This window comes from Oncorhynchus mykiss, chromosome 13 (assembly GCF_013265735.2).
Source record: "Oncorhynchus mykiss isolate Arlee chromosome 13, USDA_OmykA_1.1, whole genome shotgun sequence".
Taxonomy (NCBI): Eukaryota; Metazoa; Chordata; class Actinopteri; order Salmoniformes; family Salmonidae; genus Oncorhynchus; species Oncorhynchus mykiss.
The window spans coordinates 10827330-10843114 of NC_048577.1; the positions used below are offsets into that span (position 1 = coordinate 10827330).

Here is a 15785-nt window from a genome sequence, read left to right on the forward strand (position 1 = left end):
GAGAGGAGGTTAAATAGGAGAGAGAGATGAGGTTAAATAGGAGAGAGAGAGGAGGTTAAATAGGAGAGAGAGAGGAGGTTAAATAGGAGAGAGAGGAGGTTAAATAGGAGAGAGGAGGTTAAATAGGAGAGAGAGAGGAGGTTAAATAGGAGAGAGAGAGGAGGTTAAATAGGAGAGAGAGGAGGTTAAATAGGAGAGAGAGAGGAGGTTAAATAGGAGAGAGAGAGGAGGTTAAATAGGAGAGAGAGGAGGTTAAATAGGAGAGAGGAGGTTAAATAGGAGAGAGAGAGGAGGTTAAATAGGAGAGAGAGAGGAGGTTAAATAGGAGAGAGAGGAGGTTAAATAGGAGAGAGAGAGAGAGGAGGTTAAATAGGAGAGAGAGAGGAGGTTAAATAGGAGAGAGAGAGGAGGTTAAATAGGAGAGAGAGATGAGGTTAAATAGGAGAGAGAGAGGAGGTTAAATAGGAGAGAGAGAGGAGGTTAAATAGGAGAGAGAGATGAGGTTAAATAGGAGAGAGAGAGGAGGTTAAATAGGAGAGAGAGAGGAGGTTAAATAGGAGAGAGAGAGGAGGTTAAATAGGAGAGAGAGAGGAGGTTAAATAGGAGAGAGAGAGGAGGTTAAATAGGAGAGAGGAGGTTAAATAGGAGAGAGAGAGAGGAGGTTAAATAGGAGAGAGAGAGGAGGTTAAATAGGAGAGAGAGAGGAGGTTAAATAGGAGAGAGAGAGAGGAGGTTAAATAGGAGAGAGAGAGGAGGTTAAATAGGAGAGAGGAGGTTAAATAGGAGAGAGAGAGGAGGTTAAATAGGAGAGAGAGAGGAGGTTAAATAGGAGAGAGGAGGTTAAATAGGAGAGAGAGAGAAGGTTAAATAGGAGAGAGAGAGGAGGTTAAATAGGAGAGAGAGAGGAGGTTAAATAGGAGAGAGAGAGGAGGTTAAATAGGAGAGAGAGGAGGTTAAATAGGAGAGAGGAGGTTAAATAGGAGAGAGAGAGAAGGTTAAATAGGAGAGAGAGAGGAGGTTAAATAGGAGAGAGAGAGGAGGTTAAATAGGAGAGAGAGAGGAGGTTAAATAGGAGAGAGAGGAGGTTAAATAGGAGAGAGGAGGTTAAATAGGAGAGAGAGAGGAGGTTAAATAGGAGAGAGGAGGTTAAATAGGAGAGAGAGAGGAGGTTAAATAGGAGAGAGAGAGGAGGTTAAATAGGAGAGAGGAGGTTAAATAGGAGAGAGAGAGAAGGTTAAATAGGAGAGAGAGAGGAGGTTAAATAGGAGAGAGAGAGGAGGTTAAATAGGAGAGAGAGAGGAGGTTAAATAGGAGAGAGAGGAGGTTAAATAGGAGAGAGGAGGTTAAATAGGAGAGAGAGAGAAGGTTAAATAGGAGAGAGAGAGGAGGTTAAATAGGAGAGAGAGAGGAGGTTAAATAGGAGAGAGAGAGGAGGTTAAATAGGAGAGAGAGGAGGTTAAATAGGAGAGAGGAGGTTAAATAGGAGAGAGAGAGGAGGTTAAATAGGAGAGAGAGAGGAGGTTAAATAGGAGAGAGAGGAGGTTAAATAGGAGAGAGAGAGGAGGTTAAATAGGAGAGAGAGAGGAGGTTAAATAGGAGAGAGAGGAGGTTAAATAGGAGAGAGGAGGTTAAATAGGAGAGAGAGAGGAGGTTAAATAGGAGAGAGAGAGGAGGTTAAATAGGAGAGAGAGGAGGTTAAATAGGAGAGAGAGAGAGAGGAGGTTAAATAGGAGAGAGAGAGGAGGTTAAATAGGAGAGAGAGAGGAGGTTAAATAGGAGAGAGAGATGAGGTTAAATAGGAGAGAGAGAGGAGGTTAAATAGGAGAGAGAGAGGAGGTTAAATAGGAGAGAGAGATGAGGTTAAATAGGAGAGAGAGATGAGGTTAAATAGGAGAGAGAGAGGAGGTTAAATAGGAGAGAGAGGAGGTTAAATAGGAGAGAGAGAGGAGGTTAAATAGGAGAGAGAGAGGAGGTTAAATAGGAGAGAGAGGAGGTTAAATAGGAGAGAGAGAGGAGGTTAAATAGGAGAGAGAGAGGAGGTTAAATAGGAGATAGAGATGAGGTTAAATAGGAGAGAGAGAGAGGAGGTTAAATAGGAGAGAGAGAGGAGGTTAAATAGGAGAGAGGAGGTTAAATAGGAGAGAGAGAGGAGGTTAAATAGGAGAGAGAGAGGAGGTTAAATAGGAGAGAGGAGGTTAAATAGGAGAGAGAGAGAAGGTTAAATAGGAGAGAGAGAGGAGGTTAAATAGGAGAGAGAGAGGAGGTTAAATAGGAGAGAGAGAGGAGGTTAAATAGGAGAGAGAGGAGGTTAAATAGGAGAGAGGAGGTTAAATAGGAGAGAGAGAGAAGGTTAAATAGGAGAGAGAGAGGAGGTTAAATAGGAGAGAGAGAGGAGGTTAAATAGGAGAGAGAGAGGAGGTTAAATAGGAGAGAGAGGAGGTTAAATAGGAGAGAGGAGGTTAAATAGGAGAGAGAGAGGAGGTTAAATAGGAGAGAGAGAGGAGGTTAAATAGGAGAGAGAGGAGGTTAAATAGGAGAGAGAGAGGAGGTTAAATAGGAGAGAGAGAGGAGGTTAAATAGGAGAGAGAGGAGGTTAAATAGGAGAGAGGAGGTTAAATAGGAGAGAGAGAGGAGGTTAAATAGGAGAGAGAGAGGAGGTTAAATAGGAGAGAGAGGAGGTTAAATAGGAGAGAGAGAGAGAGGAGGTTAAATAGGAGAGAGAGAGGAGGTTAAATAGGAGAGAGAGAGGAGGTTAAATAGGAGAGAGAGATGAGGTTAAATAGGAGAGAGAGAGGAGGTTAAATAGGAGAGAGAGAGGAGGTTAAATAGGAGAGAGAGATGAGGTTAAATAGGAGAGAGAGATGAGGTTAAATAGGAGAGAGAGAGGAGGTTAAATAGGAGAGAGAGGAGGTTAAATAGGAGAGAGAGAGGAGGTTAAATAGGAGAGAGAGAGGAGGTTAAATAGGAGAGAGAGGAGGTTAAATAGGAGAGAGAGAGGAGGTTAAATAGGAGAGAGAGAGGAGGTTAAATAGGAGATAGAGATGAGGTTAAATAGGAGAGAGAGAGAGGAGGTTAAATAGGAGAGAGAGGAGGTTAAATAGGAGAGAGAGATGAGGTTAAATAGGAGAGAGAGAGGAGGTTAAATAGGAGAGAGAGAGGAGGTTAAATAGGAGAGAGAGGAGGTTAAATAGGAGAGAGGAGGTTAAATAGGAGAGAGAGAGGAGGTTAAATAGGAGAGAGAGAGGAGGTTAAATAGGAGAGAGAGGAGGTTAAATAGGAGAGAGAGAGGAGGTTAAATAGGAGAGAGAGAGGAGGTTAAATAGGAGAGAGAGGAGGTTAAATAGGAGAGAGGAGGTTAAATAGGAGAGAGAGAGGAGGTTAAATAGGAGAGAGAGAGGAGGTTAAATAGGAGAGAGAGGAGGTTAAATAGGAGAGAGAGAGAGAGGAGGTTAAATAGGAGAGAGAGAGGAGGTTAAATAGGAGAGAGAGAGGAGGTTAAATAGGAGAGAGAGATGAGGTTAAATAGGAGAGAGAGAGGAGGTTAAATAGGAGAGAGAGAGGAGGTTAAATAGGAGAGAGAGATGAGGTTAAATAGGAGAGAGAGAGGAGGTTAAATAGGAGAGAGAGAGGAGGTTAAATAGGAGAGAGAGAGGAGGTTAAATAGGAGAGAGAGAGGAGGTTAAATAGGAGAGAGAGGAGGTTAAATAGGAGAGAGAGAGGAGGTTAAATAGGAGAGAGGAGGTTAAATAGGAGAGAGAGAGGAGGTTAAATAGGAGAGAGAGAGGAGGTTAAATAGGAGAGAGGAGGTTAAATAGGAGAGAGAGAGAAGGTTAAATAGGAGAGAGAGAGGAGGTTAAATAGGAGAGAGAGAGGAGGTTAAATAGGAGAGAGAGAGGAGGTTAAATAGGAGAGAGAGAGGAGGTTAAATAGGAGAGAGAGGAGGTTAAATAGGAGAGAGGAGGTTAAATAGGAGAGAGAGAGGAGGTTAAATAGGAGAGAGAGAGGAGGTTAAATAGGAGAGAGAGGAGGTTAAATAGGAGAGAGAGAGGAGGTTAAATAGGAGAGAGAGAGGAGGTTAAATAGGAGAGAGAGGAGGTTAAATAGGAGAGAGGAGGTTAAATAGGAGAGAGAGAGGAGGTTAAATAGGAGAGAGAGAGGAGGTTAAATAGGAGAGAGAGGAGGTTAAATAGGAGAGAGAGAGAGAGGAGGTTAAATAGGAGAGAGAGAGGAGGTTAAATAGGAGAGAGAGAGGAGGTTAAATAGGAGAGAGAGATGAGGTTAAATAGGAGAGAGAGAGGAGGTTAAATAGGAGAGAGAGAGGAGGTTAAATAGGAGAGAGAGATGAGGTTAAATAGGAGAGAGAGAGGAGGTTAAATAGGAGAGAGAGAGGAGGTTAAATAGGAGAGAGAGAGGAGGTTAAATAGGAGAGAGAGAGGAGGTTAAATAGGAGAGAGAGAGGAGGTTAAATAGGAGAGAGGAGGTTAAATAGGAGAGAGAGAGAGGAGGTTAAATAGGAGAGAGAGAGGAGGTTAAATAGGAGAGAGAGAGGAGGTTAAATAGGAGAGAGAGAGAGGAGGTTAAATAGGAGAGAGAGAGGAGGTTAAATAGGAGAGAGGAGGTTAAATAGGAGAGAGAGAGGAGGTTAAATAGGAGAGAGAGAGGAGGTTAAATAGGAGAGAGGAGGTTAAATAGGAGAGAGAGAGAAGGTTAAATAGGAGAGAGAGAGGAGGTTAAATAGGAGAGAGAGAGGAGGTTAAATAGGAGAGAGAGAGGAGGTTAAATAGGAGAGAGAGAGGAGGTTAAATAGGAGAGAGAGGAGGTTAAATAGGAGAGAGGAGGTTAAATAGGAGAGAGAGAGGAGGTTAAATAGGAGAGAGAGAGGAGGTTAAATAGGAGAGAGAGGAGGTTAAATAGGAGAGAGAGAGGAGGTTAAATAGGAGAGAGAGAGGAGGTTAAATAGGAGAGAGAGGAGGTTAAATAGGAGAGAGGAGGTTAAATAGGAGAGAGAGAGGAGGTTAAATAGGAGAGAGAGAGGAGGTTAAATAGGAGAGAGAGGAGGTTAAATAGGAGAGAGAGAGAGAGGAGGTTAAATAGGAGAGAGAGAGGAGGTTAAATAGGAGAGAGAGAGGAGGTTAAATAGGAGAGAGAGATGAGGTTAAATAGGAGAGAGAGAGGAGGTTAAATAGGAGAGAGAGAGGAGGTTAAATAGGAGAGAGAGATGAGGTTAAATAGGAGAGAGAGAGGAGGTTAAATAGGAGAGAGAGAGGAGGTTAAATAGGAGAGAGAGAGGAGGTTAAATAGGAGAGAGAGAGGAGGTTAAATAGGAGAGAGAGAGGAGGTTAAATAGGAGAGAGGAGGTTAAATAGGAGAGAGAGAGAGGAGGTTAAATAGGAGAGGGAGAGGAGGTTAAATAGGAGAGAGAGAGGAGGTTAAATAGGAGAGAGAGAGAGGAGGTTAAATAGGAGAGAGAGAGGAGGTTAAATAGGAGAGAGAGAGGAGGTTAAATAGGAGAGAGAGAGGAGGTTAAATAGGAGAGAGAGAGGAGGTTAAATAGGAGAGAGAGCGGAGGTTAAATAGGAGAGAGAGAGGAGGTTAAATAGGAGAGAGAGGAGGTTAAATAGGAGAGAGAGAGGAGGTTAAATAGGAGAGAGGAGGTTAAATAGGAGAGAGAGAGGAGGTTAAATAGGAGAGAGAGAGGAGGTTAAATAGGAGAGAGGAGGTTAAATAGGAGAGAGAGAGGAGGTTAAATAGGAGAGAGAGAGGAGGTTAAATAGGAGAGAGAGAGGAGGTTAAATAGGAGAGAGAGGAGGTTAAATAGGAGAGAGAGAGGAGGTTAAATAGGAGAGAGAGGAGGTTAAATAGGAGAGAGAGGAGGTTAAATAGGAGAGAGAGAGGAGGTTAAATAGGAGAGAGGAGGTTAAATAGGAGAGAGAGAGGAGGTTAAATAGGAGAGAGGAGGTTAAATAGGAGAGAGAGAGGAGGTTAAATAGGAGAGAGGAGGTTAAATAGGAGAGAGAAAGGAGGTTAAATAGGAGAGAGAGAGGAGGTTAAATAGGAGAGAGAGAGGAGGTTAAATAGGAGAGAGAGAGGAGGTTAAATAGGAGAGAGAGGAGGTTAAATAGGAGAGAGAGATGAGGTTAAATAGGAGAGAGAGAGGAGGTTAAATAGGAGAGAGAGGAGGTTAAATAGGAGAGAGAGAGGAGGTTAAATAGGAGAGAGAGAGGAGGTTAAATAGGAGAGAGAGGAGGTTAAATAGGAGAGAGAGGAGGTTAAATAGGAGAGATGAGGTTAAATAGGAGAGAGAGAGGAGGTTAAATAGGAGAGAGAGGAGGTTAAATAGGAGAGAGAGGAGGTTAAATAGGAGAGAGAGAGGAGGTTAAATAGGAGAGAGAGGAGGTTAAATAGGAGAGAGGAGGTTAAATAGGAGAGAGAGAGGAGGTTAAATAGGAGAGAGGAGGTTAAATAGGAGAGAGAGAGGAGGTTAAATAGGAGAGAGGAGGTTAAATAGGAGAGAGAGAGGAGGTTAAATAGGAGAGAGGAGGTTAAATAGGAGAGAGAGAGGAGGTTAAATAGGAGAGAGGAGGTTAAATAGGAGAGAGAGAGGAGGTTAAATAGGAGAGAGGAGGTTAAATAGGAGAGAGAGAGGAGGTTAAATAGGAGAGAGGAGGTTAAATAGGAGAGAGAGGAGGTTAAATAGGAGAGAGAGGAGGTTAAATAGGAGAGAGAGAGGAGGTTAAATAGGAGAGAGGAGGTTAAATAGGAGAGAGAGAGGAGGTTAAATAGGAGAGAGGAGGTTAAATAGGAGAGAGAGAGGAGGTTAAATAGGAGAGAGGAGGTTAAATAGGAGAGAGGAGGTTAAATAGGAGAGAGAAGAGGTTAAATAGGAGAGAGAGAAGAGGTTAAATAGGAGAGAGAGAGGAGGTTAAATAGGAGAGAGAGAGAGGAGGTTAAATAGGAGAGAGAGATGAGGTTAAATAGGAGAGAGAGAGGAGGTTAAATAGGAGAGAGAGAGGAGGTTAAATAGGAGAGAGAGGAGGTTAAATAGGAGAGAGAGAGGAGGTTAAATAGGAGAGAGAGGAGGTTAAATAGGAGAGAGAGATGAGGTTAAATAGGAGAGAGAGAGGAGGTTAAATAGGAGAGAGAGGAGGTTAAATAGGAGAGAGAGAGGAGGTTAAATAGGAGAGAGAGAGGAGGTTAAATAGGAGAGAGAGGAGGTTAAATAGGAGAGAGAGAGGAGGTTAAATAGGAGAGAGAGAGAGGAGGTTAAATAGGAGAGAGAGATGAGGTTAAATAGGAGAGAGAGAGAGGAGGTTAAATAGGAGAGAGAGAGAGGAGGTTAAATAGGAGAGAGAGATGAGGTTAAATAGGAGAGAGAGAGGAGGTTAAATAGGAGATAGAGATGAGGTTAAATAGGAGAGAGAGAGAGGAGGTTAAATAGGAGAGAGAGAGGAGGTTAAATAGGAGAGAGGAGGTTAAATAGGAGAGAGAGAGGAGGTTAAATAGGAGAGAGAGAGGAGGTTAAATAGGAGAGAGGAGGTTAAATAGGAGAGAGAGAGAAGGTTAAATAGGAGAGAGAGAGGAGGTTAAATAGGAGAGAGAGAGGAGGTTAAATAGGAGAGAGAGAGGAGGTTAAATAGGAGAGAGAGAGGAGGTTAAATAGGAGAGAGAGGAGGTTAAATAGGAGAGAGGAGGTTAAATAGGAGAGAGAGAGGAGGTTAAATAGGAGAGAGAGAGGAGGTTAAATAGGAGAGAGAGGAGGTTAAATAGGAGAGAGAGAGGAGGTTAAATAGGAGAGAGAGAGGAGGTTAAATAGGAGAGAGAGGAGGTTAAATAGGAGAGAGGAGGTTAAATAGGAGAGAGAGAGGAGGTTAAATAGGAGAGAGAGAGGAGGTTAAATAGGAGAGAGAGGAGGTTAAATAGGAGAGAGAGAGAGAGGAGGTTAAATAGGAGAGAGAGAGGAGGTTAAATAGGAGAGAGAGAGGAGGTTAAATAGGAGAGAGAGATGAGGTTAAATAGGAGAGAGAGAGGAGGTTAAATAGGAGAGAGAGAGGAGGTTAAATAGGAGAGAGAGATGAGGTTAAATAGGAGAGAGAGAGGAGGTTAAATAGGAGAGAGAGAGGAGGTTAAATAGGAGAGAGAGAGGAGGTTAAATAGGAGAGAGAGAGGAGGTTAAATAGGAGAGAGAGAGGAGGTTAAATAGGAGAGAGGAGGTTAAATAGGAGAGAGAGAGAGGAGGTTAAATAGGAGAGGGAGAGGAGGTTAAATAGGAGAGAGAGAGGAGGTTAAATAGGAGAGAGAGAGAGGAGGTTAAATAGGAGAGAGAGAGGAGGTTAAATAGGAGAGAGAGAGGAGGTTAAATAGGAGAGAGAGAGGAGGTTAAATAGGAGAGAGAGAGGAGGTTAAATAGGAGAGAGAGCGGAGGTTAAATAGGAGAGAGAGAGGAGGTTAAATAGGAGAGAGAGGAGGTTAAATAGGAGAGAGAGAGGAGGTTAAATAGGAGAGAGGAGGTTAAATAGGAGAGAGAGAGGAGGTTAAATAGGAGAGAGAGAGGAGGTTAAATAGGAGAGAGGAGGTTAAATAGGAGAGAGAGAGGAGGTTAAATAGGAGAGAGAGAGGAGGTTAAATAGGAGAGAGAGAGGAGGTTAAATAGGAGAGAGAGGAGGTTAAATAGGAGAGAGAGAGGAGGTTAAATAGGAGAGAGAGGAGGTTAAATAGGAGAGAGAGGAGGTTAAATAGGAGAGAGAGAGGAGGTTAAATAGGAGAGAGGAGGTTAAATAGGAGAGAGAGAGGAGGTTAAATAGGAGAGAGGAGGTTAAATAGGAGAGAGAGAGGAGGTTAAATAGGAGAGAGGAGGTTAAATAGGAGAGAGAAAGGAGGTTAAATAGGAGAGAGAGAGGAGGTTAAATAGGAGAGAGAGAGGAGGTTAAATAGGAGAGAGAGAGGAGGTTAAATAGGAGAGAGAGGAGGTTAAATAGGAGAGAGAGATGAGGTTAAATAGGAGAGAGAGAGGAGGTTAAATAGGAGAGAGAGGAGGTTAAATAGGAGAGAGAGAGGAGGTTAAATAGGAGAGAGAGAGGAGGTTAAATAGGAGAGAGAGGAGGTTAAATAGGAGAGAGAGGAGGTTAAATAGGAGAGATGAGGTTAAATAGGAGAGAGAGAGGAGGTTAAATAGGAGAGAGAGGAGGTTAAATAGGAGAGAGAGGAGGTTAAATAGGAGAGAGAGAGGAGGTTAAATAGGAGAGAGAGGAGGTTAAATAGGAGAGAGGAGGTTAAATAGGAGAGAGAGAGGAGGTTAAATAGGAGAGAGGAGGTTAAATAGGAGAGAGAGAGGAGGTTAAATAGGAGAGAGGAGGTTAAATAGGAGAGAGAGAGGAGGTTAAATAGGAGAGAGGAGGTTAAATAGGAGAGAGAGAGGAGGTTAAATAGGAGAGAGGAGGTTAAATAGGAGAGAGAGAGGAGGTTAAATAGGAGAGAGGAGGTTAAATAGGAGAGAGAGAGGAGGTTAAATAGGAGAGAGGAGGTTAAATAGGAGAGAGAGGAGGTTAAATAGGAGAGAGAGGAGGTTAAATAGGAGAGAGAGAGGAGGTTAAATAGGAGAGAGGAGGTTAAATAGGAGAGAGAGAGGAGGTTAAATAGGAGAGAGGAGGTTAAATAGGAGAGAGAGAGGAGGTTAAATAGGAGAGAGGAGGTTAAATAGGAGAGAGGAGGTTAAATAGGAGAGAGAAGAGGTTAAATAGGAGAGAGAGAAGAGGTTAAATAGGAGAGAGAGAGGAGGTTAAATAGGAGAGAGAGAGAGGAGGTTAAATAGGAGAGAGAGATGAGGTTAAATAGGAGAGAGAGAGGAGGTTAAATAGGAGAGAGAGAGGAGGTTAAATAGGAGAGAGAGGAGGTTAAATAGGAGAGAGAGAGGCGGTTAAATAGGAGAGAGAGGAGGTTAAATAGGAGAGAGAGATGAGGTTAAATAGGAGAGAGAGAGGAGGTTAAATAGGAGAGAGAGGAGGTTAAATAGGAGAGAGAGAGGAGGTTAAATAGGAGAGAGAGAGGAGGTTAAATAGGAGAGAGAGGAGGTTAAATAGGAGAGAGAGAGGAGGTTAAATAGGAGAGAGAGAGAGGAGGTTAAATAGGAGAGAGAGATGAGGTTAAATAGGAGAGAGAGAGAGGAGGTTAAATAGGAGAGAGAGAGAGGAGGTTAAATAGGAGAGAGAGATGAGGTTAAATAGGAGAGAGAGAGGAGGTTAAATAGGAGATAGAGATGAGGTTAAATAGGAGAGAGAGAGAGGAGGTTAAATAGGAGAGAGAGAGAGGAGGTTAAATAGGAGAGAGAGATGAGGTTAAATAGGAGAGAGAGAGGAGGTTAAATAGGAGAGAGAGAGGAGGTTAAATAGGAGAGAGAGGAGGTTAAATAGGAGAGAGGAGGTTAAATAGGAGAGAGAGGAGGTTAAATAGGAGAGAGAGGAGGTTAAATAGGAGAGAGAGAGGAGGTTAAATAGGAGAGAGAGAGGAGGTTAAATAGGAGAGAGAAGAGGTTAAATAGGAGAGAGAGAGGAGGTTAAATAGGAGAGAGAAGAGGTTAAATAGGAGAGAGAGAGGAGGTTAAATAGGAGAGAGAGAGGAGGTTAAATAGGAGAGAGAGAGGAGGTTAAATAGGAGAGAGAGAGGAGGTTAAATAGGAGAGAGAGAGGAGGTTAAATAGGAGAGAGGAGGTTAAAAAGGAGAGAGAGAGAGAGGAGGTTAAATAGGAGAGAGAGAGAGGAGGTTAAATAGGAGAGAGAGAGAGAGGAGGTTAAATAGGAGAGAGGAGGTTAAATAGGAGAGAAAGAGAGGAGGTTAAATAGGAGAGAGAGATGAGGTTAAATAGGAGAGAGAGAGGAGGTTAAATAGGAGAGAGAGAGGAGGTTAAATAGGAGAGAGAGAGGAGGTTAAATAGGAGAGAGGAGGTCAAAATGTTAAATTATTCAAATGATACCAAAATACAACCATAACACAACAGACCTGACTAGAAGCCAAAGAAACACGCAATGCAAAACAAAAAGTATGGAACGAAAAGAGAGAAAGAGAAAAGGAGAAAATCATAATTGAAAATAAATCAAAAACGCCATCATCCAATCCGGTAAAAGTAGAAGGTTGTATATTTATTTTCTATAAAAACCAAATGCACTGATCTTAGGGGGGCAAGCAGGCCACAAGGTATGGAGGTACTGGCATCCAACAGACAGGACGCACACACACACACACTGCACTCCTCAACCGCACACACACACAGGAAGCTGGCACGCCTCGCCACTAAGTGATTGGCTGAGATTGGTCATGAGGTGTTCAGCATTCTGAACTGTCTACTCTACTGTCTACCCTAACCTCAGAATCTCTTGTGCGACGAGGTGCACTACTGTTGTGTGGCACAGGTTGGCGTGCAAAGCAGTAGTGGGAGGAAGACGAGGAGGAAGACAAGAAAGAGGAAGCTAGCATGCAGACAGATCCAGCTTCAATGCAGGCAATGGCATGGCAACACTATTGCAACTACCTTCTCTTTAGCAGGGGGCTGAAGAGTAGGGCGTCAGTGTAAGATGCTACAGCTGCATGCAGACCAGTGTTAGAGTATCCCTCTATCTGGTCAAGCAGAACAGAAGCCTTGGCTAGCATTCACACGTCCTTCTGGCAGCACTACGGTCAATGTGTGAGTGTGTGAGTGACAAATCTATGCAGAACATAACAGCAACCAATTCATGTGCATTTGTGTCCATGATTGTGTGTGTGTGTGCGTCGTCGTGTGATTCTATTTGTATGTGTGTGTCGACACAGTGTTCCACAACGGTTCCTTCCTTCAGCAGAAGAACACTTTTAGGTTCTAGATAGCACTTTTTTTCTCAGAGTGTAGGTGTGATTCTATTTGTGTGTGTGTGTATGTACCCTTTATCCATGAACTGACCAATAGTGTGCCAGAAGGAGCAGATCTTTCAAAAGCTGCCGAGAGGAACCCCACTGGAGTCATCAGGCACACACACGATTCAACTGCCAATCAGAAGTGCATGCACTTGGGTCAGAGGTCAGGGGTTAAAAGGCAGCTAAGCCCAGAAGGTTGGGGGTGAAGGGTCAGGGAAGTCAGGAGGAGGGCGGGGCCACACATTGGCCAACGGGGATGCGTGTAGGTCTGAGAGATAAATGACAAACCAACCTCCTACATGTGGCAGGTAGATGTAGAAGGATGGATGGAAGGAAGGAGGGAGCAGGATGGATACAGTGAGTGTCAGCGAGAGGAGTCGGTGGTGGTTTGGTGATTTTTTTGTGGGGCACGGCAACAGCACACCATCACACAACAGCACACCACACAGTCGGCGTCATGGATTGCATGGGACAACATGGGAGGGGATTCATAGTGCATTTCGATTGGATGGATTTATCAGAAGTAGGAAGTAGTAGTGGGGGCGTAGGACGCCAACAAAGCAGAGAGGTTGGTTTTTAAAGAAAGCATGTAAAAAGATAGAACAGGAAAAGGAATCATTATGAAGGTAGTTACAACATAGTTACAACATAGGTATAACATAGTTACAACCATAGAAATGTCATCTTTCTATAGTTACAACAAGGCCACAGAGCTTTTGGAAGCACATTCATGCTCAAAAACATGAATCTGCTTCCATCCAAAACATCAGTCAACAACAACCCAATTTGAGTGGTTTTGTTTCAGGCTCTCCTCGTGGTGACATTAGGTAAAGATCTACAGATGGAATCCGCAGTAGGAGGAAACAGCTCCACTGTCTGCCCCAGGGCCGTTGTTATTGATGTCGTTGTGTTGGACGAAGCTCCAAGGTGGAGAGAACTGGGGGAGCGGCACGCATCGAGGACAAACAGTTGGCGGTACATAACGCTGCACTTCTGTCGCACAAACAAAACAAGTCATTTCTTAGCAAACGGACCGTTCCACCAATTAACACAACCAGCTGTAAAGCATTCAGCTCAGTGTATTGAGATCCGGTAGGACCTGCTGTAGAATGTGACTACGGGGAGAGTCTGAAACAAACGTGGACATAACATTTAAACTACATCGTGAATTCTTACCACTGCCATCCTACTACACACAGCGAAACATCTATCATATACAACACAGGATGAAGCACAATTACAAACACAAATATGTGGGAACAGACACAGACAAGCAAGACTTGACAACACAACAACACACACATAACATTGGGTTGGATGGCAATTTGAGCGTTCCAATAGACGACCTACTATCCACCAAAATAATATCTTTCAGCTCAGTGTAAAGACAGTGGGTGTGTCCCAACAACCTCTAGCTCCTCCTACTAGGAAGCACGAGCTCACTATTCCCCACAATAGTAAAAGCATCAGATCTGTGTATGGATAAATTCAAGGGAGTGTCCACCAATGAAATCCATGAAGGGAAGTGAACAAGTGCACACTTCGGGAGAAAGGAGAGAGTATTGTGACACACCCAGTATCTTATTAACAAATCATAGATCAGCAGTAGACATTTACAGGTTAGGTGTGTATGTGGTAGACACATGTACACACCACCACATACTTACTAATTCCCATCCCACTGCTAATTAAAACCCACACACATAGCCTATAGTACTATGCCCCAAGACGCACTTACCCAAAATTCTGTCACCAGGATATCAGTGAAGCTTCCGAGCACGGAGACAAAATCAAAAATGTTCCAAGCGTCTTTAAAATAATTCTGTTAGGGCACAGGAAGAGAAGACATATTTTAGCCAATCAGAGAGCAGAGAGACAGAGAAGTAACCAATCACATTTCTCCGACATTGGACATGGACAGGAATGAATTTCGCACCAGTCAATCACATTATTGTTACCGTGGTGACGGGGGGGGGGGGAACAAGAGACATAAACCAATAGCAGTGCAGAGAGACAGGGTGGTAACCAATCACATTGCTCTTAATGGAGGACACCGACAGGAAGGTATATGCACTAGCCAATCACATTATTGTTACCATGGAGACAGGGACTAGGAGTTGCATTAGCCAATCGCGTTGCGTTTAGAGAGTAACTAGGATAACATGCTCCAGTTGTGTCCACTAAAATAACCCGACTTATAAATGAATAATCGGAATAAGAAGCTCTAGCAGATATAGCAGGTCACTCTGGATGGGCGCGTGACAGCGTGTGTCTAGCCTCACCAAAACCCCGAAGGCGATGATCTTGAGAATACACTCCATGAAGAAGAGGGTAGTGAAGACGATGTTGATGTTCTTCAGGACTTTATCATAGGTGTCAGACGCCCCATTATACTGAACACAAACACACACACAGGAGGAAGAGCAGTTATGTGGGGTTCATCTCACCCTGAGATTAGAAGGTTTTCAGGAAATAGGAACGAGCGTTAGGTGGATGAACACAATATAAAATGCTAAGGGGATGAGTTCCCCAATTTGCTAGACAGATGGCTCCTGGTAGCGTTGCGTTAGAATGAGGCCATCTGTCGGAGGACGATATGATCTCACCTTCATCATGAGGACTATAGTATTGAGTGCGATCAGACCCATGATGCTGTACTCGAACGGTGGGGACACCACAAACGACCACATCCGGAACTGGAAGCTCTGCTTGTTCTTGGGCATGTGGCGGGTCAGGGGCTTGGCGTTTATGGCAAAGTCTATACATCCTCTCTGGATGGGGGGACGACAGAGGAGGAGGAGGAGGAAGGAGAAGAAGATGAACAATACTTTATTAATCCATACCAGATGGAAATGTGTCTTCTGTTGTACACAACTCCTCCCATATATACAAACACACATAATTGTTCCCTCTGCTCTTTCCTCCCCCCTTTCTCCCTGTCTCCATCCCTCCTCATTTCTATGCTCTCCCTGCTCTCTCTCCCGCCCCTCATCCCTTTCCTCCCTGTCTCCATCCCTCCTCATTTCTCTGCTCTCCCTGCTCTCTCTCCCTCCCCTCATCCCTTTCTCTCCTCATTATTTTTCACACTGTAATCCTTCATCTTATCTCCCTGCTCTCTCTGTCCTCCCTTCCTCCCTCTCTCTCTCTCTCTCTCCCTCCCTCCCTCCCTCCATCCCTCTCTCACCTCATTCTTTTCCAGACTGTAGTCCTCCATCATCTTATCCCCCTGTTCTTGGAAGGTGATGATGATGAGAGCAACAAAGATATTGACGAAGAAGAAGGGGAAGACAACGAAGTACACCACGTAAAAGATGGACATCTCCATCCGGTAGCCCGGACTGGGACCCTGATTCTCATAGGTCGCATCTACCGAATGCTTTAACACCCTGCGGGAGAGAGACAGAGATTAGGGTATACAGTATAGAGATTGAGATTGAGGCATGTGTAGAAAAGAGAGTGTGTGTGTGTGTGTTACTCACTGCGGCCAGCCCTCTCCAGTGGACACAGTGAAGAGGGTGAGCAGGGCCCAAGGCACGTTGTCGTAGTGGAAATCGTACTTCTTCCACTCCCGCTTCTCAGCTTTTACTTCATTCCGTTCGTACACCAAAAACTCTCCCCTGAGATACACACAGAAACACAAGGAGTTAGCAGACAGCATGTCTGTGTGTGTGTGAGAGAAAGAGAGAGACAGAGACAGAGACAGAGGGGGAGAAAGTGAAAGCAAAAGAGAGACAGACAGAGACAGAAGAGAGAGAGAGAGAGAGAGAGAGAGAGAGAGAGAGAGAGAGAGAGAGAGAGAGAGAGAGAGAGAGAGAAAATGGTAGACACAGGAAAACCTGGCTCCCTGTAGAGGAAAGGCTGTGCAACCACTGCACCACAGCAGAACCTGAGACAGAGCTGCATTT

General features: G+C 43.9%; 1 protein-coding gene across 1 annotated transcript in view; it reads right to left on the reverse strand.

Annotated features, from left to right (window-relative positions):
- LOC110494931 (voltage-dependent P/Q-type calcium channel subunit alpha-1A) overlaps positions 1-15785 on the reverse strand; it is a 133202-nt gene that overhangs the window by 46989 nt on the left and 70428 nt on the right. The window contains exons 30-34 of the mRNA XM_036942587.1: positions 15360-15497; positions 15065-15266; positions 14487-14651; positions 14163-14273; positions 13618-13702 (exon numbers count right to left, since the gene is read on the reverse strand). Coding sequence (XP_036798482.1) covers positions 13618-13702; positions 14163-14273; positions 14487-14651; positions 15065-15266; positions 15360-15497 — 701 coding nt within the window. The remainder of the gene's footprint in view (positions 1-13617; positions 13703-14162; positions 14274-14486; positions 14652-15064; positions 15267-15359; positions 15498-15785) is intronic.